This window comes from Antechinus flavipes, chromosome 1 (genome assembly GCF_016432865.1).
Source record: "Antechinus flavipes isolate AdamAnt ecotype Samford, QLD, Australia chromosome 1, AdamAnt_v2, whole genome shotgun sequence".
Taxonomy (NCBI): domain Eukaryota; kingdom Metazoa; phylum Chordata; class Mammalia; order Dasyuromorphia; family Dasyuridae; genus Antechinus; species Antechinus flavipes.
This window is the reverse complement of record NC_067398.1, coordinates 727,055,644-727,083,412: the sequence shown is the minus strand read 5'-3', so window position 1 is coordinate 727,083,412 and position 27,769 is coordinate 727,055,644. Positions and strand designations below refer to the sequence as shown.

General features: G+C 39.4%; 2 protein-coding genes across 2 annotated transcripts in view; both read left to right on the top strand.

Annotated features, from left to right (window-relative positions):
* Positions 1–7,204: 7,204 nt before the first annotated feature.
* Positions 7,205–27,769, top strand: part of LOC127545921 (zinc finger protein OZF-like) — a 229,384-nt gene continuing 208,819 nt past the window's right edge. The window contains exon 1 of the mRNA XM_051973433.1: positions 7,205–7,340. Coding sequence (XP_051829393.1) covers positions 7,220–7,340 — 121 coding nt within the window. The 5' untranslated portion in view covers positions 7,205–7,219. The remainder of the gene's footprint in view (positions 7,341–27,769) is intronic.
* Positions 13,187–14,566, top strand: LOC127545973 (zinc finger protein ZFP2-like). Its single transcript, XM_051973447.1, has 2 exons — positions 13,187–13,617; positions 13,786–14,566. Exons 1-2 carry the CDS (start codon positions 13,187–13,189, stop codon positions 14,564–14,566), a joined length of 1,212 nt encoding a protein of 403 aa, XP_051829407.1.

Here is a 27,769-nt window from a genome sequence, read left to right as displayed (position 1 = left end):
ATAGAATTCTCAATCCCTCTATTTTTGTCCGCCTGCATTTTTTATTTCCTTCACAGTCTAATTGTACACTATTTCAAAGTCTGACTCTTTTATATAGCAAAATAACTGTTTGGACATGTACACATATGTTGTATTTAACTTATACTTTAACATATTTAACATGTATTGGACAACCTGCCAATTGAAGGAAAGGGTGGGGGGAAGGAGGGGAAAAGTTGGAACAAAAGAATTTGCAACTGTCAATGCTTAAAATTACCTTTGCATATATCTTGTAAATAAGAAGTTATAATAATTAAAAGAGAGAGAGAGAGAGAGAGAGAGAGAGAGAGAGAGAGAGAGAGAGAGAGAGAAAGGGGAGCTCTTAGTGTACATCAGAGAATCCACACTGAGGAGAAACCTTATGAGTATAACCAGTGTGAAAAGTCTTTTAGGAAAAAGGAAACTCTTACTGGATATCAGAAGATCCACACTGGTGAGAAACCTTATAAATGTAACCAATGTGGAAAGGCTTTTACAAAAAGGGGAGCTCTTACATGGGAAGATCACTACTTTTGGAGTCAGAGGACATGAGTTAACTTTCTGGTTCTGTACCTCCATGGCCTTTGGGAATGTAATTTAATTTAACGGTGCATTCAGGTTAGGGTGGGGTCTCTTCCAGCTCTAAATCTTTTGAGAAGCCAAAGAGGAACTTGAAGATGAACCCTACTCTTCAATGCCATATTCCTGGGTCCTCAGGTTCAGATTAGGGATAATTCAGGTGACATCACTAATTTTTCTGGGTGTGATTGGCAATTTAAAGACTCAGCAAGATATGGGAAATTTTTAAATAACTATACAGCTCGTGAAACATTTCTTGCCATATTCAAGCAAAAAATATGTTTTATTAATATGGTTTAATAATGAAAGGTTTCCACTGAGGTTTCAACTTATATCCATCAATTTGGTAGAGAAAACTCCAAAAGCTGGCAATAGTGTTGGGGAGCTATAGAATTAGAGGCACAGTAATATAATGTATGTAGTTATGAATTGGTCCAACTGTTCTAAAAAGCTGTTTGGTATTCAAATTTATTGAAAGTTGATCAAATGTTCAGACTTTATGACACAAGCTCAACTTCAAGGCTTGAACTCTAAGGAAGTGAGGGAAGCAAAGGTTGTAGCTACACTAAAATAATCATTGCAGTGTCTTTTTTGTTCTGCTTTTTTTTTTGATAGTAAAATGAAATGTAGGTGCAAAAAAGAAACAAGATAGGTGTTATTTAGTTGGAGAATGTCTAAACAAATTATGGTGATGAACATATTTGAATGACGAGACATGAAAAACTGAATAGGAAGAATTCAGAGAAGCATGGGGGTGTGGAAATGAATTGAGATGGATTGAAGTGAGTTAAACCCAACATCAGTGACTCCTTCAAATACCAGGGATCTCTTCAATTTGAAATACCCTGTAACCATGGAGATTCATGTCTGGGTCCATCCTGTGTATTTCTTACCTGTGTTTCTCATAAATTCATAGAATATCCATCCAATATGTTGCAGCCCTTCCTTACTTTCTCCTACCATCTGAAAGGCACATGTTCTGGCTATCCACCCATCAGTCTCTTCTTTACCATGTTCATCTTCTCTTCTTGTTCTACAATACTTTCAGGTGAAGTCTGAGCAATGTCAATTATCCCAATAGAGGACACCAAGAAATTTCTGAAAACACTTTGATCAGCCAACAGGACTCCTTTGACAACTGGAGAGGCAACTGCCAAAGATGATACCAACTGGACTCCAGAATGCTTGCTTCCCAATCCAAAGAATAACCAACATGGTGGAGCCAACATGGCCCAGCATGGAGAGAGTTCTATCAGATTCCCCTCAGATTATAAAATCATGCCTCAGAATGAATTCCGGGGAGGGAGAACCAACATAAGAACAAAGTGAAACATTTTTCCAGCCCAGAAGTTCAGCAAGAAAGCTGGGTTTCACTGAGATCAAGGGAAGGTTCTGTCCAGCACAGGTGGCCCGAAGCCAGGAAGGAGCAGACTGCCCCTCAGCAAAGCAGGACTGAGAACCCAGGCCCCAAAAGGCCAAAAGCCAGACCCTAAAACCCCAAGGCTAGAAGCTTGGAAAGTAACCCCTTAGCCTCGGATCACAGCCCAACTTTAATATGAATTTTAGCAGTCATGAAAAAAATGAAAATATGAAAAATAGACCAAAAAAGGAATAGACCATAGAAGAGATAGTAAGGGGACAAAGAAGAGGAAAAGTGGGAAGAGGAAAAGTGGGAAAAGATGAAGTCAACATTGGCTACGTGTAAAAAAACAAAGTAAATGTGAATGGGTCTGGGGCTCAAGAAGAATTACTGAAGGGAGCTGGGGGGGTTGGGGTGGGGGGATGGGGGATGGGGGATGGGACTAAAGATAGGAAAAGGGGGGTGAAGGGAAAGGGAGGAAGATCTGTGCGGAGTGGGCGGTGAAAGAAACCATAGGGCCAGTAGCCTGCAGTATTGGCCCTGCCCTGAGCAGAGAAAATTCCACCTTCTTGAGTGATGGACAGGGCGGGGCTCTGAGAAGCAAGAGGATCCCCCAGAGCGGGGTTGGGAAAAGCCGGAAGTCTTGGAGCTGCGACCTTTCTGCCTACTTCTTGGTCTCCCTCCCTTCCCTGGTAGCTCCGGGTTCTCTCCTTCTCCCCGGGACCTTCGATCACTGTCTTCTGAAGCCAGAGCCGTGTGTGCAGCTCCTAGGTAGGTCAGAACCGGCGTCCCTCACAATCTCGGGCTTCCGCAGGCTGTCCCGCCTTTTGGGTCTCCTCCTCCTCTGACCTTGTGGAGAGTGCCCTCCAAGTCTACCGGCAGCGCCCCCTTACCTTGCTGCTTGAGGAGCTTCCCATCACGTGCCCCACTTCCTGGCTCCCCCTGCCCAGATTTACCTCCCAGACTTCCGACTTCGCCCCTAGGATTCCAGGACTCCTGATTTTAACCTTCTGATCAGGACCCAGGCGTCCCTTCTCCCTGTCCTCTCTTGCTTAGAAATTCAGATTCTCCTTCAGACTCAGTAGGGATCCGGAGTCCCGCCTTCCTACCCCCAGGAACCCATCTTAGACCCTTTGAGCATAGCTTTTCCCTGCTCTCCTTAACTGAAGTAGGTCTCTTGGACTGCTGCCCCTCAGATCTCGGGCTTTTGGCTCCCTATCTGCACTTTTCCTTTAGGGACGCCAGGCCCAAGCCCCAGTGTATCCAGCCCTTGGTCTTCCCCAGCTCTTTCTCAATCTTAGCTGTGTCCCTAGAGCGTTTTTGCCTATATAGTGACTTTGACCTGCCAGGACCTCTACTGGCCTGTCTTACCTTCCAGACCCTCCCCCTCTGTCCCTGGCCCCTCTTCTCTGTTGAACCCTCAGAATTCTTCCTGAGACCCTGGATTTTGTCTGAACTTTCCAGGTGACTCCAGGCTGTCTCAGGCTCAGAAAAGCAGAGAATTAAAAACCTTAGGTGTGACCTCTCTTATTCAGACCTTTGGTAGTTGCAACATTGGTGGGGCCATAAAAGGTGGAACAGCAGGACTCTGAGGTGAAGAAAGACTAGGGACCAGTTGGAGGAACTTTACAAAATGGTCACCTTGGTTATTTTTCTATATACAGAGGGAAGCTGGAGCCAGAGGAAATGGGCCCTGGGAGCCTCAGACCTCCTCAGGTGAGTGCGGTCCATCCAGACTTGACCAACATCAACCATCACAACCACTTCCCGTGACATGGGAGATAGTGTGTGAAGATGGTAATAATGTACTTATGATTATCTCTTTACAAAAGTGGTTATTGTGTTAACACAATAGGAACAATGCTGTTCTGCTCTTCTGTGTTTTTGACTGATTCACTGAGGTTTTAATTTTATAAAATAAATGTATAAATATCTTGATATTTATATTTGTTTTAGCTTTATTAATTTATTCTTTTTTTATTATTCAGATTAGTTAATCTTCTTTTTTTCCAAATGCTTAATGTGTAATTATAAGTCTGTGTTTCCTAAAAGACTACTATAGTAGAATCCTATAAATTTGGGAATATTGTTTAATCAGTCTTTTTTTTTTTTTTTGGCCGAGGCATTTGGGGTTAAGTGACTTGCCCAGGGTCACACAGCTAGGACGGGTTAACTATCTAAGGCCAGAGTTGAACTCAGGTCCTCCTGATTTCAGGGCTTGTGCTCTATCCACTGTGCCAAGTAGTTACCCCCATTTTTTTTTTTTTTGCAATGTTATCATTTCTGAGATTTGTTCTCTGACCTAGTCGTTATTATGTCAACAGAAGTTCTCCCTTTAGGTTTATATTTTTTGTCTGTGATCCCTGAATCAATTTCCATTCTTATTTCCTTAGACTAATGAAAGAATGTATGAATTATTTCTGCCTATTTACCTTTGTCTGCAGAATGTCTTTATCCCAGTGGTTAATTTTTATAGAAGTTGCATATGTGACAAAGAAATATGCATATTCCTCCATTGTCCCATTTCAAAGATGCCCTAAGTCTTTTACCTCCAATTTCTTTAGACATTTGTTCATCTCTTTTGCTTGCATTTCATTCTACATTTCTTCATCTCCCTCATTCCTGTTAATTCTCTTGTAGTTTGCTTCTTCTCTTGCCCTTCAACTATTCCTGTGTTTTAGTTTTTTACTTTCATCCATTTTTCTTGCCTTTTTCAAAAATGATTGCGCTGCTACTTGTCATTGTCCATCTTCCCTTTCTGTTTTACCTACATTCTCATTCTCTCATTCATAGCTATTCTGCTCTGCTGATCAGTCTCCTTTCTCTGGACACATCATACAATCAACAGCCTCCAACTTATCCATTTTGAGCTCTGCCTTTTAGGTGCTTTCTACCATTGACTCTAGTCCAATTCCTCTTTCCCATGATGCCTTCCTTTCAGAATACTGTGTAACATAGTAGCTGTCAGAAAGATATAGCTCCATAGCTGGGCACATTGCCTCCTGATATTTGCCCTCTCTTGTTTACCTTTCTTCCACATTCTGCTAGAAATCACAATCCTGCCTTTTCAGACACAAAACCCCTAAGCCTCAGGGAGAAGTCCTTTTTCCCCTCTAAGAATATTCATCAGTGGAACCCCTTCTCATCTCCAAAGTCAAGCCTCTTCCTTTTTGCACCTTTTCAATCTTTCCACCTTCTTTCCCCACTCCCCAGATGCTTTTTTCTTTCCAAATCCTTGGAGTTCATGTACTCAATTCCTACTTTTCTATTCAGTTCTCCAGCCTTTCACTCTCTCCTCCAGGATTCTCTGTTCTCTAAGTTATTAGGACACAACTCTCTCTTACTATCAGACCCTTTCTTCTCTGTCTCCTTCACTGGATGTTAGACACCCCACCCCACCAATACTGTGAAACATTTATTTTTTGTCCCTCATTCTTCAGCTCCTATCTGCAGGATAGGTCATCCTGGGTTATACCCTCAGCTCCACTGCACTCTGGAACACATTCTTTTATTCTTTCCTCTTATCATGTTAGTTAGTATTTGTTTTCCACAGTTCCAAACTCAGTCAGTTCCATTGTATGAGAAGGTCTGTCTCACGGCTTATAGGACTTTTTCCTTCTGAATGAATTGCTAAAGGTGACCATTGTCAGCTTGGAAGTTTGTAGCCCTGGGTTTTGTTTTTGGGTTCTGGGTTTGGTTTTTCTGTAGGTGATCTGTGGATTCTTCCCATTGGAATTTCATTTTCTTTATTCAGAATTTCCTTCATGATTGGGTCCATTTTTTTAAACCATTTGTGTCTTTCTGTCATCCTTGCGGTCTAAATCCATGTGCTTGCTATCTTTCCTTCCATTGTACTTGCTTTCAGCAAAGGACAGATGTTCTTTGAATTTTAATTGTAATTTACTTCACTTTCCCCAGGCTGTCCTTCACTTTTGTGTATTTTCCTCCCCTGCCTGTTCTTTTTTATTTTCTTTGGGAAGAGTAAGTTCTCTATTCTCTTAACTTGGCAATTCACAAAAGAAGCCACAGGGCCCAGAAGGATAGAAAGGAGTCTGGGTGGGAAGGAGGCCCTCAATTCAAAGACAGAGTGGAGGGAGAGCTCAGCCAAAAAAGTCCCAAAGAAGTAGAGCCAGTGAGTAATGAGGAGACAGCTGAGCTTTCTCCTTTAAAGCAGATTGGGAGTGCATTACCCCACCTTAAATTGGTAAAGAGGGACTGTGGGATGCTTAAGGTTTGTCATAGCTTCTCTTGGGGGGGGGGGGGAGGTAAGGAATCAGAGATCAGTTATCCATCTGAATGGGAAGGGGTGAGATCTGTCAGGAAGTTAAGCAAAGCTTCTCCCACCTCAAAGCTAACAGAGGCCCAAGTTTCACCTCCCATAGAATCCAGTGACTCACTGGAAAATCCCATCCACTCTCCATTGCCAAGTAAGGGGAGGTTTGAATTAATTGATTGCCTTTTGGCTTCCCAGGCAGATTGTCTCACTTAGACTATATGTCCTGAAGCCCAGACAGTAGACTTGAAGGTCAGCACGGTGGGTGGGGGATTTCTGTGCTGGGCTCTATAAGCCCTACCCTACCTACACCTTTGTATCCACTTTTGTCTCCCCACATGGATTGCCCAAATGGGAAATACTCTTCTGGAGAGCATAAAAGAAACTTTCTTTGCTCCTAGAGATGGCTCCACATTGGGTGAGGGTCATCTCTGTCTTACTCCTGACAAAACATCCTTTGGGACATCCTATGGCTGCCCATAGTTCAGTCAGCAGGGGCACTCTGCCTCTTAGTGACTTATTCCTTACCCACAATGCCATGTGCTATCTCCCCTAATTCCCACTGCTTCCCAACCCCACTTCTTCTTATAGATAACTCACCCTTTCAGGATTAGCCTGCCAGCTGAGGGCATGCCCCAACCTCATCGGGGGCTCCCTTTCTAGTGGGTAATTGTGAGTTCCACTGAGGACTTTGTCTTTGATGGCTCTCCCACTCGATTTCATATTTACTCTTATAGTATCTCTTCACTTGGTCTGTAAGCTATTCCCCTCAATAAATCTTCCTTTTAAAGGTTGCTTTGCATTACTAAACATTATTACTGACCCTGGTTCCAGGAACTGACTCTGACACCCAGAAATGGTCTGACCTTTGAGCAGATCCCTTTTCTGCTTTGTTTCTTGCAGTAAATTAAGTGTTAAGGTTCCCCTAATGCTAATTCTGAAGTGTCTTTAAGCTCTACATCTCATGACTTTTGCTGCTTTAGGAATGGATGACATTCAGGGATGTGGCTGTGGACTTTACCCAGGAGGAGTGGGGCCTCTTGGACCCTCCTCAGAAAGAGTTGTACAAGTGGGTGATGCTAGAGAATGCCCGGAATCTGCTGTCCCTGGGTAAGGACATGTCCCCTGCTAACTTTGAATCTCCAATTGAAGGGCAAATCTTCATTCCCTAGGGTGCAGGGTTGGGGGGAAGAGGGGTGCAGTATTGGTTAGAAAGGAGAAATAGGTGGTTGACTATGTCCAAGCAAGAGGGTCCTCCTGTATGTTTTTACCTTGGATGATAGGAACCTGAAGAGGTCCTTTGTTGTTCCTGAAGCTGTTTCTTATAAATTCTAGATAACTTTAAGTGGAAGAAACAACCTTGAAAGTAATCTCAGAGGTAATTTTGGCTAACTGGACACAAATTTGTCTGCCAAAGCTCTGAAAATGGCTCACGCAGCTTTGCCTTACACACCATTGCTCTTTGGGATGGGTCTAGCATTTGGAATATTCTTCTTTTTAATAGCTATCAATTTGTAGCCCCTAGTATCTAGTTGTCCCCAGTACAGGAAATTTATCCTTTATCTTCCTTCTTATTGCCCTCAAATTCTAGCAGAAGTGGTGGGAAAGAAATGGGAGGGAAGAAGCATTTCCTTTGCCAGGTGCTGTGCCATATGCTTTCTGTACAGCACTGTGGCAACAATATTGTATAACAACTTCCAGCAAGTAAGTTGTTATTCTGAGTAACCAATGAAATGAAAAAGGACAAATGAACAAAGATGCTATTTGCATCCAGAACTAATGACTAGAAATATGTAGAGCATGATTTGTCATATATGTGTATCTGCATGGATGTATAGATAGCCTGTGTATGCTTACAAATTTCTCTATAACGGCAGACAAGTGAGGGCAGGAAAATGAAGAAAAACATTTATAATTTTGTTGTCTATTTGATAGGAACAGCAAGTTGTATACTGCAGATTTACCATTTCATATTTAATCATCTTTTTTATTTTACTAAATTTGGAAATGCTTGTTTGTAAATTAAAGATAAAACAAAATATTATGTCTATTTAATATATTCACCTTGCAAGTTAGGTGATGTTATTATTCCTGTTTGAGAGCAGAGGAAACTGAAGCAGTTTAATATAACCCCTTACAAGGGGTTAAGCTACTAAGTATTCAAGGCCTAATTTAAACTCAGGTACTCCTGCCTCTATCCCCATGTTTCCCTCCACAGCCCTACTGGCTCCACATAATTTCTAGATAATGGAAACTCAGGAATGAGTCTGTCCTTCTATGAAGAAGGGGTTCCAGGACTAAGGTCCCTCTTGATCTGGCTGAGGCCACTCAGGCCCAAAAACCCTTTTTACCCAGGTCTGGAATTAGAAGTTTCTGCCACAATGGAACCTGACAGGATAGGAGGTGGGGAAAGAGCATTTGCCTCTTTCTCAGAACACCTTGTACAACAGCATGATGGGGCAAACCCTATCACAAGTTACTAGCATTACAAGCACTAGTGGGTGACCATAGACTCACATGTTTGAATGTAATTGGATAAACCTCAAAATAGAGCAGCTCTGGATCCTCACCCCATTCCCTAAAGAGAACTAAATTTCAAGCTTCTCTCCATCTTCATCCCTAACTGCTTTCCATGCCCAGGGCTTCCAGTTCCCAGAGAAGATGTGATCTCTTATTTTGAGCAAAGGGAAGTACCCTGGATGTTGCACCCAGAAGGCCTGAGGAGCTGCCCTCCAGGTGAGTGAGGAGAAAGCAGGGACATGAGAGTTATGCTTACAAGAGACTTCTAGGAGCCATCATGAAGTAAAAGCTGGGCTTGGGGGAGGAAGAGCAGCCTTGGAATATTTTCAGATATGTTTTGGCAGTGGCTTCCTGAACTAGTCACTGAATCTCAGTTTCCCATCTATAAAATGAGAGGCTTCCACTCCATGGCCTTGTGGGTCCCAACTCCCAGTAATCATCTGTGATCTTATAAGAGCCACTGCTTGGAATCTGAGATAGTGGAATTCTCCTGAAGGAGCCAAAAGGGCTCAGATTGTCGAGGGTGAGCCATTTCTTAGGACTTCCAGTCAGCAAACATTGTGGGCCTGCTCCATGCTGGGCCCTGGGCTAAGCACCAGGAAGAGATGCAAGGGACATTTGCTCTCATGGAAGTCATAGACTGGTGGGACAGATAATCTATCTGCAACCATGTAGAAACCCAGAGAAATTGTTTAAATTTAGTGCCTTAGGAGGTTACTAGTGAGAATAACAGTGGTTTAAGGAGAGCACAGTTGGGGAGAAAATAGTCAAAATGAAACAAAACAGTGAACATTTATACAGTACCTGCTCAGTGTCATGCAGAGGATAAATATGTTATCCTCATGAGAACCCTAGGACTTAGGTGCTAGTATTAGGTATTGCAGCTTTAATTCCCGTAGTGAATTTACTAGGACCAGGCAGAGAAGTTCGAATTCTTCAAAGTTTATTGATCAGAGAGACAAATATATATATATAGCTCCAGTGTGTATGGATTTGAAACAAAATCTAACAAGCACAATCTACTGAGATGCAAATGATTAAGCCCTAATCTTGGTTACTTAGAGATGTAAATAATTGAGATACACATCCCAGTAAACTTATCATATCAGTGTCCTCCAGTACCTTTCTCCCAAATTCCTTTAGTCTCCATTGTAGGTTTTTTCCCCCATCCTAAGATCATTTTGTTTCAGTCCCTAGATTTCTAATCATCATTATTAACAAGTATGTCTCTGCTATTTCATGAGAAGAGGGAGGTTGGTGAGCCAAGTTACAAGACCTAGAATGGATTCTTACCTCCTGGATCTCTACAACTAGGCCTATTTTAGAGATAAAGAAACTGAGGAAAACAGAGGTCCTGTAACTTTACTAGCAAATTGCTGAGATGGGTTCTTATTGATTCAAGATTCTAGCCACAATTTTTCCACTGTACCTACAGCTCTATTCTGATTCTGAAACAGATATGATAAAAATAATCACACATGTGGAAAACAGAAGAATTTGACTAGCTTTCATGAAGACATGGAATTTCATTTTTTAAAATTCTAATCTGTCAAAATTATTTGTTAATTATTATTAAAAAGATTTATATTTCTATTGTTTCATGACAAATATTGTATTAATAATATATGCAAATGCATTGAAAAGTCACTTGCAAATATTGCTTTTTTTTCCTGTAATAATGTTTAATAATGCAAAGCAATCTTTAAAAGGATAGAATTTCATCAGATATTTTTCTGTTTTTTCTACCATGGCTGAAGTGGCTACATTTTCACTGACCAATTCATGTTGCCAATCAATGCCTTTGAGAAACTGCCAGATAGAAGAAAAGTAACATAAACCAAGGATATGCTCAAATTAGAAAATGAACTTAGCATTTCAATGAGTGGTATGTCAAGGTCCATTTTTGTAGAAAGGTTGTAGACCTTCATGATGATTTCATGATGTCTTCTACTTGTGCATTGCTAGAGACCATGGTTTTCAGGTAGCCTGCCATCACTACTACAAGAGTGGAAAGCCAAATAATACCTAAATCTGGTGGTTACTGGTTGGATGAGATGTGATTACTAGGTAACTCAAGAATGAGAGAACAGCTCTGGTGCAGTCAGAGCCTGCCACTGGGACTCTTTTTACACTTATGGCCATTTGTACACAAGTGGCCAACCTTTCTGTAATTTTGGAAGCAATTTAATATCAAGTTGAGAAACTGAAAGAAAATGTTGCACTAAGAAGTCCTCAGGGGTTAATGTAATCACTGCATGATCCCCAAGAGCAGCATATTTCTGACCATGGTACTTTGAAATCACTGCAGAAAGACAGTTGTTAAGGTAGATACGTAGATACATGTCCCAGAAGACAATAGTACTGACAAATTTTGGGGTCGAATCCCAAAGTATATCCGTTAGAACTCTTACAAGGTGCTAAGTCACTGGAATTGATAGAGACAATGCTTATGTACTTAATACTTATTAGAGTTCACACCTTTAAGAGAGCATATATAAGCTAGGATCTTCAACCAGGATGCACTTCAAGAGATTCACAAGTCACAGAAGCCCACAAGCCCACTGTCTTGGAGGTGGAGTCAGATTCAGTCCAACTTCCATCTTTGTGCTGGTTGGAGATTCAGAGGGAGCTAAGGCTGAAGCTGGAAGAGACAAAGGACTAGCAGCAAGAGCTCTCAGAACTAAGGAGAGAAATAGGTCTCTATTAAAGCTAACCGGGCCCCAGGAAAAGATTCAAGACTTTGAAGGAAAAAAATAAAGAATTTGGATTTTAACTCCTGGCAACATTCGGGGTAATTACACTGAGCTGAAACTAAGGCTGTTCCAGAAGCCCCCCAAGAAACCTGCTCCCAGAGAACATTATATTTTAAAGAAGATCATTACAGATATCTAGGGGAATATGATGATAACTGTTTAGAAAGGAATAATTAGTGGCTACATCAAAAAAAAAAGTAATGAATCAGAACAAAATCATTTATGTCTTAAATGAAATATGAAAAATCAACATGCAAAAAAAACAGTGGTAATATTCTAAATGTGACCTCAGATGATGTAATAGGAAAAAATAAAATAAAATTGAAAGTGAACACAAAAAAGTGATGGGAAGTATTGACAACTTGTCAAGTTAACTATATGCAGAGGATTTCCATTCACAAGGTGCAAATTCCAGTCTCAGATGCTGGGATTTAAGTCAAGTCACTCAACCATTCTGAGCTGATGGCCTGAGCTGTGCACCTAGTGAGATTGAAGGCATTTTCTGTATTGTCACAAGTATACTGTGAGGATCCAATATATTTGTGCATAGAGGTCATTAGAAGTGCAATCATCTTGGCCAGAGTGACAGGGAAAGATAATGGGGAATGTTGGAGGGGATGTGGGAAAACAGGGACACTGATACATTGTTGGTGGAACTGTGAACACATCCAGCCATTCTGGAGAGCAATTTGGAACTATGCTCAAAAAGTTATCAAACTGTGCATACCCTTTGATCCAGCAATGTTTCTATTGGGCTTATGCCCCAAAGTGATACTAAAAAAGGGAAAGGGACCTGTATGTGCCAAAATGTTTGTGGCAGCCCTGTTTGTAGTGGCTAGAAGCTGGAAAATGAATGGATGCCCATCAATTGGAGAATGGTTGAGTAAATTGTGGTATATGAATGTTATGGAATATTATTGTTCTGTAAGGAATGACCAGCAGGATGAATACAGAGAGGCCTGGAGAGACTTACATGAACTGATGCTAAGTGAAATGAGCAGAACCAGGAGATCATTATATACCTCAACAATGATACTGTTTGAGGATGCATTCTGATGGAAGTGGATAAAGAGAGCTAATTCAGTTTCAATTGATCAAAGATGGACAGAAGCAGCTACACTCAAAGAAAGAACACTGGGAAATGAATATAAACTGCTTCCATTTTTGTTTTTCTTCCCGGGTTATTTATACCTTCTGAATCCAATTCTTCCTGTGCAACAAGAGAACTGTTTGGTTCTGCACACATATATTGTATCTAGGATATACTGTAACCTATCTAACATGTAAAGAACTTCTTGCCATCTGGGGGAGGGGGTCGGGGGAGGGAGAGGAAAAATTGGAACAGAAGTGAATGCAAGGGATAATGCTGTAAAAAAATTACCCTGGCTTGGGTTCTCTCAATAAAAAGTTATTTAAAAAAAAGAAGTGCAATAATCCTTGGGATATCAGGTAATGGGATTTTTAAATGATTGATTCTGTCCTCTTAGGATTTTGTTCTTTATCTGAGGAAATAGAAAATAATTGAGGTTTTTTTCCTACTGATAGAGGGAAGGTGAAATAAATGTTTGGATCTGAGTGTGTCTCTATGAGCTCATGCCTGCATGCATGTGTGTGCATGTGGAGTGTCTGTCTTTATTTTATTCTTTGTTGTCTTTTTTACCAGAAAAAGAGATCAGTCTTGAAATGAAGGAACATACTACAGAGCAAAGCCTTTCAGTGGTAGAATCTCTCAAGCCAAGATTCACCAATGATGGCCCTGATAACTTCACTTGGAAAGAGATCTATGATGAATATAAGAAAATCCACATTGGAGAGAAATTTTATGAACATAATCAAAATGAAAAGGCTTTCACAGAAAGTGAAGCTCTTGCTAGACATTTACAGATAATTTACACTGAAGACAGACTTTATGAATGTAACCAGTATGGAAAAGCTTTTACAAATCAGAGAGCATTTACCGTACATCAGAAGACTCAAACTGGGAAGAAACCTTATAAATGTAACAAATGTGGAAAGGCTTTTAAAAAAAAGTTATATCTTACTGGACATCAGAAAATCCATACTGGAGAGAAACCTTATAAATGTAACCAATGTGGAAAGGCTTTTAGAAAAAAGTTGTATCTTGCTGTACATCAGAGGATCCAAACTGGAGAGAAACCTTACAAATGTAACCAGTGTGGAAAGGCTTTTAGAGACAAGGGAGCTCTTACTGTACCTCACAGAACTCACACCAGAGAGAAACCTTATAAATGTAATCATTGTGGAAAGGCTTTTCCCCAAAGGGGAGCTCTTACTCTACATCAAAGGATTCACACTGGAGAGAACTCTTATGAATGCAATCAATGTGGAAAGACTTTGAAATCAAAGCAAAGTCTTTGTGTACATCAGAGAATCCACACTGAAGAAAAACCTTATGAATGTAATCAGTGTGCAAAGACTTTTACACAAAAGGTAGCTCTCAATATGCATCAGAGAATCCACACCGGAGAGAAACCTTATAAATGTAACCAGTGTGGAAAGGCTTTTCCACAAAGGGGAACTCTTACTATACATCAGAGGATCCATACTGGAGAGAAACCTTATGAATGTAACCAGTGTGGAAAAGCTTTTAGGATAAAGGAAACTCTTACTGTACATCAGAGAACCCACACTGGAGAGAAACTTTATAAATGTAATCAGTGTGGAAAGGCTTTTAAAAGAAGAGATTTTCTTACTATACATCAAAAAACCCATACTGGAGAAAAACCTTATGAATGTAATCAATGTGGAAAGGCTTTTAAACAAAAGAGAACTCTTATTGTACATCAGAGGATACACACTGGAGAGAAACCTTATGAATGTAACCAGTGTGGAAAGGCTTTTAGGAAAAAGGGTACTCTTACTACTGTACATCACAGAACCCACACCAGAGAGAAATCTTATGAATGTAACCAGTATAGAAAGGCTTTCAAATATAAGTCTAGTCTTCTTGTGCATCAAAGAAGCCACACTGGAGAAAAACATTATGAATGTAACCAGTGTGAAAAGACTTTTAGGAAAAAGGAAACTCTTACTGGATATTAGAGGATCCACATTGGAAAGAAACCTTATAAATGTAACCAATGTGGAAAGGTTTTTAGAAGAAGGGGAAGGCTTATTGGACATCAGAGAATACACTGGAGAAAACTCTTATGAATGTAATCTGTGAAAAGACTTTCAAATATAAGCATAGTCTTCTTGTGCATCAGAGAATCCACACTGGAAAGAAATCTTATGAATGTAACCAGTGTGGAAAAGCTTTTAGGAAAAAGGAAACTCTTGTTATACATCACAGAATCCATACTGGAGAGAAACCTTATAAATATAACCAGTATGGAAAGGCTTTTAGAAAAAGAGCATCTCTTATTGGACATCAGAGAATTTATACTGGAGAGAAACTTCATGAATAATGAGTGTGGAAAGGGTTTTATATAAAAATCTGATTTTTTTTTTTTTTGCCAGTTCTGGGATGAAATGTAAAGGCATTAATTTAAGGAAGAAAATTAATTAGGGACAGAAAACTGGGAGAAGATGATGTGGTGCTGATGCCTTCCATACTTAGCCTTGTCTTGCTATAACCCTATAGGGAGATTGAGGAAAGGAAAGTAAAAGTTGCCTCAGATAGCAGATAGCTTCTTGGGGATATGGGAGCCTTCCTTTTTATCTTGTTAGCTATTTGAAAGACGTCCTGATGAAATGGGAAGATCACTGCTTTTAGAGTCAGAGCACATGGATTGAATTTATGTTCTGTACCTCTATGGCCTTGGGAAAGTAATTTAACTTTCACCATGTCCATTCAGGTTAGAGTTGGGTCTCTTCCAGCTCTAAATCTTTTGAGACACTCAAGAGGAGCTTGAAGATGAACCCTACCCTTCAATGCCACATTCCTAGGTCCTCAGGTTCAGATTAGAGCTAATAATTCAGGTGACATCACTAAGCTTTCTGGATATGATTGGCAGTTTAGAGACTCAGCAAGATAGGGAAAATTCTCAAATTAGAGCTTTGTTGAATGAGGAAACTTGCACATCATTCCTAAATAAATAACTTTATGCAGTTCATGAAACAGATTTCTTGCCATATTTGTTCGGGCAGAAAATCTGTTTTATTAAAATGCTTTTAACAATGAAAGGTTTCAACTCTTAGGTTTCAACTTACACCCATCAAATTGGCATAGATAGTCATAAAAGCTGGAAATAGTGTTGGGGAGCTACAAAATTAGAAATATAGTAATACATTGTATGTAGCTATGAATTGGTACAACAATTTTGAAAAGAGAATTGGTATTGGAATTTATTAAAAGTTGATCAAATGTTCAGACTTTGTGACACAAAGACTTGCCTGCAAGGCTTGAACTCAGAAATGAGGAAAACAAAGATTCTAGTTACCCTAAAATAATGATTGCTGTGAATTTTTTTTTGGTTCCACTTTGTGTTTTTTGGTAGCAAAACATAATGTATTTGCAAAAAAGAAAGAAAATAGGTATTGTTTAGTTGGAGAATGTCTAAACAAATTGTGGTGGTGAACATATTTGAATGATGTGACATGAAAAGCCAGATAGGAAGAATTCAGAGAATCCTAGGGATATGAAAATGAAGGGAGTTGGATTTAAGTGAGCAAAACCCAACATCAGTGTCTCCCTCAAATACCAAGGATCTCTTCAAATTTGAAATCCCTTGCAACCACGGAGATTCATGTCTGTGTCCATCCTATGTATTTCCTGCCTGTTTCACAGATGAGCCATCCAATATGATGGAGTCCTTCCTTATTTTCTCCTACCATCTGAAGGGCACTTGTTCTGGCTATCCACCCATCAGTGCTCTTCCTTACCATGTGTCCACCTTTCTTCCCTTACCATGTGTCTTCCCTTTTTCTACAGTTCTCTCATGTGAAGTATGAGCAATGTCAGTTATGCCAACAAAGGACACCAAGAAATTTTAGAAAATGCTTTGATCAGCACATGACTCCCTTGACAATTGGAGAGGCAACTGCCAAAGACGATACCAACTGGACTAAAAATTAGCTTGTAAAATCTTTTAATTTTATAATCTGTGCTAACAATGGAAAAACAACTCTAAGATGATACAATCTGTCATTCTTGATAGGTTTATACATTAGGCAGAAATAGGGGCATTCACCAGTTGTCTGAGTCTACCTTTTGCCCCTAGGCTGACTGAAGGACAGAGTGAGGCTGATGACTTTACAGAGTTCTGCCTCACTCATTGTCACTGACAAAGCAAGACATGAGCCTCTGATGGAGTCAGGGCTCTATGAGAACAAAGAGATTTCAGAAATGTCTGGAAAGGCTTACAAGAACTGATGCTGGAACCACAAGAACATTGTGCACAGTAACAGCATCATTGTGGAGATGATCAGCCTTGATAGATTTTGCTATTCTAAGCAAAACACTGATCTGAGACACTTCCAAAACAACCATGTTGCAAAATGCTGTTCACATCCAAAGGAAGAAGTGTAGAGTCCCAAAAGAGCTAAAACATTATTTTCACTTTGATTTGAGGAGGGAGGAAGGGAGAGGGAAAAAATTGTAATGCAAGGTTTTGCAAGGGTGAATGTGGAAAACCATCACTGCATATATTTTTAAAAATAAAAAGCTATTATAAAAAAGAGAAAAAAACAAAAGAAAAAATGTTTAAGGCTTGATGTGTACTATTTGTAACATTTCACTCACCACATTAGCATAACATTAAAAATGGATATTTTTTTGGGCAGTAATGTCATTTTTGTTGTATTGAATCCTGGCCAAGAGCAGTAAATAATCGTCTTAGTTTTTAGATTATCCTTCATTTATTTATGAAGGAAGAAAGTGTTGAGGTGTAAGAAATGAGGTTTGAGAGATTCCCTGACAACAATGGGATCCCCTGGCCAGTCTGCAGGCTTTGTGAAAGAATTTGCAAACCCCACTGTATACAGGCTCAAGGTTTGTGGCAAGAATGGGTTTGTTTACACTGAGAAATATCTTTCTTAGTGGGCAAACTCCTGTTAGGACTTTTGCTAAGATGAATTTACCCTGAGAAGCAACTCAGTGGGCATTCCTGATTTGGAATTAGCAGGAATGGATTGACAGGCTTTCCTTATGTCCCATTTGACTTATTGGAGCTGGAAGACCTTTCAATACACTGTGTGGATAGTGTCCCTGGCCAAGATTTCCAATTCAAAGAGATTTCTTATCTGGGAATTTCCCCATAGGAGGCCTGGAGGGTTTTAGACCCAGGACAAACTTTTCCCCAAAGATTCCTTTCCAACCTTTACTCCCAAAAGATAAAGGGGACAGTTTATATCACAAGGAAGGAAGGAAAAAATCATGAGCAGGCTGACTTCTAAAGTGAGTAGAACAATAATGTACATAGTATCATTGTGTGGTGCTCAACTGTGATGGCTTTTCTCAAAAATGTAGGGATTGGTTTAAGGCAATTTTTTTTAAATACATATTACTTTAGGAATCATGTTGGATGAGAAAAATCAGAGCAAAAAGGAAAAATGAGAGAGACCAAAAAAAAAAAAAAAAAAAAAAAAACACCAGAAAAAGAAGTGATCATAGCATGTGTTGATTTACAGTCTCCTTAGTTCTTTTTCTGGATTCAAATGGCATTTTGTGTCCAGTCTATTGGAATTGCTTTGGATTACTCAACCACTGAGAAGAATCAATCTCTCATAGTTGACCATTGCATATTCTTGCTTACTGTGTACAATGTATTCTTGGTTCTGTTTGTTTTGCTCAGCATCAGTTCATATAAATCTTTCCAGGCCTTTCTATAAGCAGCTTGTTCATCATTTTTAATAGAACAATAATATTCCGTTACCTTCATTTACCACAGCTTGTTTAGCCATTCCCCAACTGATGGACATCTGCTCATTCTCCAATTCTTTGTTACCACAAAAAGAGAACTACTTCAAACATTTTTGCACATGTGGATCCTTTTTCCTCCTCCATGATTTCTTTGTGATATAGAACCAGCAATGGGACTGCTGAGTCAAAAGTATGCACAGTTTGATACCCTTTGGGCATAGTTCCAAATTGCTCTCCAGAATGGAGAGCACCATCAACAATACATTAGTGCACCAGTTTTCTCATGCCATCTCCAACATTTATCATTATTTGTTCCTGTTATCTTAGCCAACATGAGAGTTGTGAGATGGTACCACAGAGTTGTTTTAATTTGCATTTCTCTAATCATGATTCATATAACTATAAATAGCATTAATTTCAACATCTGGAAATTGTTCATATCCTTTCATCATGTTTTGCATTAGTCTAACAATTTTTGATGTTCATGAGTCAATTGCCATACACTTGGGTTAACTGCCAGTGGCACATATAGTCAAGAGATGGAACCACCAGGTGTTTTTTGAATCTTCTTCTTTGTTTTGAGGGTCTTCTTTCTCCAATGGACAAGACAAATATGCTTCATTGGCACCCATCTGATTCCTTCTGTGGAGATACAAGCAAACCCTCTCCCCCAAGCAGTAACCTATCTGTTCCATTCCAATCACCAATTTTTGGATCTCTCCAAATCACCTGGTGATTATCTAAAGATAGTGGAGCTGCTCACACTGGACACTGCCCTTCTGGTGGGTTATAAAATCTGTCTGCCAGAGCCAATGCATCTTTATCAAAAAATCAAAAATTTATCAAGAGATAAATTTAGAAATTCTCTAAGGTTACCTGTAACTCCCCTTTCTTTTGTTTTTGGAGGAGTGTCTTGATGTCTCTATTTCTCCTCTCTACTATTGCCTGTCCTTGAGGATTAAAAGGTATGCCAGTGGTGTGTAAAATCTGATACTGTGCACAAAAGTCTGTAAAATGTTTAGAAATACGTGCAGGTCCATTATCTGTTTTTATTAATTGTGGCACACCCATCACTCCAAAAGTTTGCATAAGGAATTCAGTGACCACTCAGGCTGTCTTTTTTGCTGCTGGTATTGCAAAAGTAAATATTGAATAGGTGTCTGCAACAATATGGAAAAAAGACACATGACCAAAAGATTTCTAATGGGTCACATCCATTTGGCAAATTTCACTGGATTTCTTTCCTGGAAAATTCTTTCCTGGAAGGAATGTGGAAAGGAAGGCAGGCTATACCGGCTTTTACTATGCTCCTAGCTTCCTCTCTTGTTATCCCAAATTAAAACATAAAGCTTGAGCAATCTGATGATATTTAGAATGAGATTCTTAGGCTGCCTGAAATAAAGGAGTATTGGCTAACATGGTTAGAAGGTGATCTGCCTTTGAATTTCCATAAAAAAAATATGAACTGGAAGTCCACTATGAGAATGGATATGCAAGATATAAATCTTACCTAGATATTTTCTCACTTGCTCTTGAAGTTCCTTAAAGAGCTGATATATAGTAGAAGCTACAAATTAGAAGCTGTGGCAATTCTTTGTACCATGCCCACTGAATAGGCCAGATCAGATATTTATATCTCCTGATTAATAAGAGTTAGCATGATGGCATACAAATCATTCTGCTGAGTGGACTGAAAAGCTCCTCCTTTGTTGGTGCCTCCTTTATAGCAAAAACTGATATTTCCAAGGGTTTCTGAGTGACTCTTTCAATCACATTAGATAAAGCCAGTTCAGCTTCTCTCAAAGACTCTTGAGCTTCTTTTGTAAGCTGGCGAGATGTGTTTAAAGCATTGTTTCCCCTTAAAATGTCATAAAATGGTTATAATTGATAGATAGTTAAGCCTAACGCTGGACACTATCAATTTCTGAAAGTCATTTAAGGTGTTCAACTTCTCTGTTCTTAAAGAAAGCTTTTGTACTGTAAGCACCTTAGATATACTTCATATCCTAAATACTGAAAAGGAGCGTGTCTTTGAATTTTTCCTGGAGCGATGTGCAGTTTGTAGTTCTGTAGTGTTTCTATGTCTTTTGTAGACATGCTTCTAACATTTGCTCCTCAGGTGCTTCCCCCAAGATATCACCTATGTAATGTAATATCTTAACTTTTGGAAATACTTTTCTTACTGGAGTAAGAGCAGCAGCAACATACATTTGACATGTAGTAGGGCTATTTTTCATTCCTTATGACAAAACTGTCCATATCTTTTATAAGACTCAGCTAAATTAACACTAGCTACTGAAAAGGCAAATCTTTTCATATCCTCCTTATCTAGAGGGATACAATAGAAATAAGCCATAATATCTATCACGCAAAGAGGCCATTCTCTAGGCAATTGAGTAGGAGATGGAAGTCCAGGCTGAAGAGTTCCCATAGTTTTCATCTGTTCATTTGCTTTTCTTAAATCAGTCAACATCCTCCATTTTCCAGATTTCTTTTTTTACAACAAATACAGGGAAATTTCAAGGACTTAGAGAAGGTTGTAAGTGTCCTTGGTCAAGTTGCTCTTGTACTATATCTAATAAGGCCTGAATTTTTTCACTAGATAAGGGCCACGTTCTACCCACACTGGTGTATCAGTTTTCCATTGAATGGGAACAACTGAAAGTGCAGGCAGGCCTTCAGCAGCAGCCCTGCCTAATAAACCAAAGTACTCATTTTTAACCCTACTGTTATTAAGATATCTCTTCCCCACAGATTGATGGGGATTTTATTTCCTACAAAAGGAGTAAAAACTCCTGTTTCATCTTCAAATATGCATCTCAAAGGGGTAGCACTAACTTCAGCTACTATTGATCCTTTTTTGCCAGACATATAGGTGTCTGCCTTAATCTTTGGCCAGTGACTGGGCCATTTGGCACCTCTAATGATTGTATGATCTGCATCTGTGTCTATCAACCCTTTCAGTAGTCTGCCATTTACATAGATAGTGAGCATAGGACAGTCAACTGTAACAACTGTAGTCCAGAATATTCCTGGATTCTGTTGGTAGGAGTCAAAATGTGGTCAACTATCACCAGATTACTTATTAGAAGTCTGTATCAGTAAACCTGATGTTACTACTTCTCCTGGGTGATGTCACCTGTCTACCTGTATTAGTGACTGGGATATTAGCTACACATTCGCCAGTTTCCCAAATCAGTGTATGGATAGACACTGTTTTGTAAGCACTCTTAGAAGGTGAAATGGTCAAGCCTACTGTGCCTCAAGGCAAGGGATCCATAGTCTGGAGAGGAACAGATTTCACTTCTCCAGGGGATCTCTCAGTAGTCCCATATGAATACAACTCTATTCTCCCCAGTAGTAATCCCTTTCTCTCATCAGGTTGCTTTTTGGCTGATTGATTATGTTGGAGTACTGAACTTCTAAAGACTCTCTAGGTGTAACAGTGGCTACCATCATACCCCAAGTGTTTTTTGCCTGGGACTCTGGAGCCAAGACCCGCTTCCCATTTCCCTGAGTCATTCTACATTCTGATGCCCAATGGAAGCCTCTGTTGCATTTTGGACATAGGGTTTTGGGTCTTTTTCTCCCACTCTGTCTTCTGCACCAACATTGAGCTTTCAGATTTCCTACTTTACCACATTGAAAGTATTGGTGAGTCTCTCTGGAAGTCCCTTGCCAAAAGGGACCCTGTCTTCCTATGTTTGGATCTTGAAAAGTCTGCATCATATCCTGGGTATAAAATGTATTTGTGCCCACTGTGGCACAGCATCTTAGGATCTCCTCTAAAGAAGCATCCTTGTGTAGTCCTAGTATAATTCTTCTACAAACCTCATTAGCATTTTCTTTAGCAAAGTTGTCTTATCATAATTTCTATTGCTATTCATATGACATATGTCTGCAGACATCCCACAAAATCAGCAAACGGTTCATTTGGACATTGTGCTATTTTCTTGAAGGCATTATTTAGGCATATTGGAGCCTTCTTTTCCATCTGGTCACCTACTTGACAGGCAGCATGATGGAATAAAAAGTTCACTAGGTTTGGAATCAAAGGACATGGGTGGATATTGTGATTTTTTCACCTCTGTCCTTGGAAAAGTAATTTAACTGTGTCTCAATGCACTCAGGTTAGGTTTAGAGTCTCTTCCAGCTCTAAATCCTTTGAATAGCCAAAGAGGAGCTTGAAGATGAACCTTATCCTTCAATATCCCTTATTCTTGGGTTCTAAGCTTCAGATCTAGGGATAGTAAGTCAGATGTTTTCACTAAGCCTTCTGGGTATTATTGGCAGTTTGGAGAAGGAGCAAAATATGGGAAATTCTAAGTCTAGAGCTCTGTTGACTTCAGAAGCTTGAACATCATTCCTAAATGAACAACTCTTTCTGTGTAGCTAGTGAAATAGATTTCTTATCATATTAGCTCAGGTAAAAAAGTTGTTTTCTTATGATGCGTTTAAGAATGAAAGATTTCAACTGTGAATTTTCTGCTTATATCTATTAAATTGACAGAGATGTCCCCAAATGTTAGAATCCTAGTGTTAACTCAACTTGAAACAAGGTGATAACTCAAGGGAGATGTTAGAATCCTAGTGTTAACTCAATGGAATTGATACAATACTTATTGGTTCACACCTTAGAGCGAATCCTTACAAAGTTATGTCAGTTGCCTAATTTAGCATGGTACTTAGCAAATTCTCTAGCCCACTAATGTAGTTAAGTACTCATTGGAGTTCACACTTTTGAGATTCACAAGTCAGAAACCCATAATCCCAGTCCCATAATCCCACTCTCTCGGAGGAGGAGTTAACCTTTTACACCCAGTATAAATAGAGCTTCAAGTGAGCCAGTCAAGTCAGTTCAGCAGAAGCCCTCTCTCGGAAGCAAGACAGATTCACTCCATCTTCCACCTTGGTGCTGGCTGGAGGCTGAAAGGAGCAGAGGCAAAGGACTAGCGGCAGGAGCTCTTGGAACCAAGGAGAGAGAAGGCCTCTAGAAAACTAGCCAAGCCCCAAGTGAAGGATATAAGATTTTGGAAGAGACAATAAAAGACTGTACTTTAATCCCTGGCTGCATTTGGGGTAATTATTGATCTGAATTGATACTAGGGCTACTTCCCCAAGAAATCTGGTCCCAGAGAACCATTATATTTTAAAGAAGAACACCATACCCAAAAGCTGGAAATAGTGTTGGGTGGTCTAAAAAATTGGAAGTACAGTAATATAATGTATATAGCTTTGAATTAGCCAACTGTTCTGAAAAATCATGTAATATTAGGATTTATTAAAACATGATCAAATGTCCATATTTTGTGACACAAAGACTCTGCTGCAAGGTTCAAATGCTAAGGAGGTGAGGGAAAGAAAGGTTCTAGCTTCACTAAAATATTTATTGCAGTGCCTTTGTTTTCCTTTGTGTTTTTGGTAGTAAAACATAAGGTATATGCAAAAAAAGAAACATAATACGTGTTTCATTGGAGAATGTCTAAATATATTGTGATGATGTGATGATGATAAACATATTGGAATAATGTGACATGAAAAACTGGGGAGGAAAATTTCAGAGAAGCATGTGGATATGTAAATGAATGTAGATGTCTTGAAGTGAGAAAAATCAAAATTATATACACAGTGACTTCCTCAAATACTCAGAAAGCCTGATCAGTGATCTCTTCAGTTGGAAATTCCAACAATGAAGATACATGTCTGTATCCATTCTGTAATTCTTTCCTAGGTTTCACAGAAATTCACAGAGGATCTTCCAAAATGATGGAGTCCTTCCTTAATTACTCCTACCATCTCAAGGGCACTTGTCCCATGATCTGGCTGTCCACCCCTCAGTGTTCTTCCTTACTATGTGACCAGTTCATCTTCTCTTCTTGTTCCATAATTCTTTCATGTGAAGTATGAATGATGTCAATTATCCCAAGAGAAAACTCCAAGAAATTTCAAAAAATGCTTTGATCAGCCAACATGACTCCCTTGATAAATGGAGAGAGACAATTGCAAAAGATACCAACTGAAGTATAAATTAGCTTGTAAAATTTTTTAATTTTATGGTGTTTGTGCTAACAATGACAAATCACAATTCTGAGACCCAACAATCTGTAGTTCTCAGTAGGTTTATACATTAGGCAGACATGAGGGCCATCACCAGTTATCTTGGTCTATCTTTTGTCATCTAGGGGAGGAGGTGAAGGGAGGGAGGGGAAAAATCAGAACAGAAGTGAGTGCAAGGGATAATGTTGTAAAAAAAAAAAAATTGCCCAGGCATGGGTTCTGTCAATAAAGTTATAATTATTTTTAAAAATAAAAGATGAAAGAAAAAAGGGATAATGTTGTAAAAAAAAAAAAAAAATGCCCAGGCATGGGTTCTGTCAATAAAAAGTTATAATTATTTTTAAAAATAAATAAATAAAAATTAAAAAAATAAAAATAAAAGATGACAGAAAAAAAAAAGTTCATGAGTTCAAATGTTCAGTATTTCTCTCAGTTAAATGCAAAAATTCAGTTTTGCCCTCAGTCACTTTTGTTTTTGTTTTTTTGCTGAGGCAATTGGGGTTAAGTTACTTGCCCAGGGTCACATAGCTAAGTAGTGTTAAATGTCTGAGGCCAAATTTGAACTCAGATCCTCCTGATTTCAGGGCTGATGCTCTCTCTACTGCACCATCTAGCTGCCCCCCCCCCCCAGTCACTTTTCATTGAGGATAAACTCTGAACAAAGTTAAAAGTGCTATGTTTTCATGAAACTGATTTTTTTTTTTTATTAAAGCTTTTTATTTACAAAACATATGCATGGGTAATTTTTCCAATCTTGAACCTTGTAAAACTTTTTCTTCCAAATTTTCCCCTCCTTCCCTCCACCCTCTCCCCTAGTTGGCAGGTAATCCAATATATGTTAAATATGTTGAAATACATGTTAGATCCATTATATGTACCGTGTTTCCCCGATAATAAGACCTATCCCGAAAATAAGCCCTCCCCTTACTATGTAAGATTCCTCTAAAATAAGCCCTCCCCCGAAAATAAGCCCTATTGAGATTGCTACTGTAGTGAAGGTGATCCCCTGCCTTACACGCTACATTATGGTACCCTCTAAGCAGGAGTGAGGGGGCATGATGGAGGATAAAAGAAGAACTCAGGGGGCATCATGGAGGATAAAAGGAGCATGATGGGGTTAAAACATTATTGAGGGGCATGATGGAGTGAAAAGAAAGACTGATGGTCATAATTTTATTATTCTGTCTGTTTTGACCCCCAGACATGAGTACAAAAAGGAAGAGCTATACTGTTGAGTACAAGAAAGCAATTGTGGAGGAGTCACATGGCAAGAATCTTGCAGTTTTCTGTAAAGAAAAACTTTTGGATCTTCGAATGGTCAGAAAATGGAGAGCAGATTATAATAACCTCAATCAACAGGTGGATGAGGGAAAAGGGAAAAAGCGCAGGTCTGGATCAGGTCGGCAACCCTTATATCCTGACTTGGAGATCCTCATTGGTGAATGGATTGCTGACAGGAGAGCAAAGGCCTTGGGTGTGCGCAGGGCTGATATTCAAGCATTTGCTCTTTCAATGGCACCAAAGTTTGAAATGGTCTCAGAAGGATTCAAAGCATCACAACACTGGTTGGACCGTTTCCTTCAACGGTATGAACTGTCCCTAAGAAGATCAACAACACTGTTTAAGCTAGAAGATGCTGAAGTTATTAAACGTGCACTTGCATTCAAGTCCTTTATTGATAGGATCGACATTTCCAAGTACCAAACCTGCAATATGATTGCTATGGATGAAACTGCAGTGTTTATGGGACAAGGATCTCAAACAACAATTCATCACAGGGGTGCAACGTCAATCTACATTCCCACCACTGGCTATGAAAGTGCATGGGTCACCTGTGTTTTGGCAATTCGTTTGGATGGAAAGAAAGCCACACCTCTAATCATCAGTAAGGGCAAGAAAGATAAGATTGAATGTGTATCAGGCATTTACGTTCTTGAAACCGAAAAAGCCTGGTGTACACAAGCCGTTATAAGAAAGTGGGTTGATTTAATGCTGCCACTTGTTATGCGAGGTAACCAAAGAGGTCTGATAATCTGGGATTCAGCCAGCACTCACCGCACTAAAGAAATGAAGAACTTCCTTGCAGAGAGAAGAATAGATCAAGTAATGATTCCTGCAGGAATGACTGCCTATCTCCACACCCTTGATATTGCAATAAACAAGCCATTCAAGGACCATTTACGCATGGAAGTCAATGACTACATTGAAAATAGAATGGAAAGAAATCAGCGTGGAAACTTTGTGAAGCCCTGTCTGCAAGAAGTCGTGACTTGGGTGAAGAAGTCATGGGATAAAATTACTGACAGCTGTGTCGCCAAGGCACTACGAGCAGGTTACCTGGACAAGACATGTTCATTTAAAGAGAGCTATATTGCTGGACATGATAGATTGGGTCCACTTCTTCTGAAGGAAATAGAGGCCCAAGACATCCAGGATGGAATTCAGGGTATGGACACTTATGATGATGTTGTTGAAGATGACATGATCATTATTGAATAAAGGTACTTTTTTTTGTTCACATTTACCTGTTTATTAAAATTGTTGTCAATGTTCATTAAAATAAGCCCTCCCCTGAAAATAAGCCCTCTGGTGTTTTTCTGTCCAAAAAACTAATAGGACAGTGTCTTATTATCGGGGAAACACGGTATATAAATTTATACAGTTATATTGTTGCACAAGAATAATTAGATCAAGAAGGAAGAAAATGAAAACAAAATGCAAGCAAATAACAACAGAGTGAGAATGCTATGTTGTGATCCACACTCAGTTCCCATTGGTCTCTCTCTGGGTATAAATGGCTCTCTTTCTCACTGAACAAGTGGAGTCATCTCATTGTTGAAGAGAGCCATAACCATCAGAATGGATCATTGTATAATCTTCTTGTTGCCATGTATAATGATCTCCTAGTTCTCCTCAGTTCACTTAGAATTAATTCATGTAGGTCTCTCTAAGCCTTTCTGAAATCATCCTGCTAGTCGTTTCTTACAGAACATTAGTATTCCATAGCGTTTGTATATCATAATTTATTCAGCCATTCTCCAATTGATGGGCATCCACTTAATTTCCAGTTGCTGGCCACTACAAACAGGGCTGCCACAAACATTTTTGCACATGTGCCTTCCTTTCCCTCCTTTAAGATCTCTTTGGGACATAATCCCAGCAGAAACACTGCTGGATCAAAGGGTATGCACAGTTTAATGGCCCTTTGGCTCTCCAGAATGGTTGGATCTGTTCACAGTTCCATTAACAATGTATCAATGTCCCAGTTTTCCCACATCCCCTCCAACCTTCATCATTATTTTTTCCTGTCTTCTTAGCCAATCTGACAAGTATATAGTGGTATCTCAGAGTTGTCTTAATTTGCATTTCTCTGATCAGTAGTGATT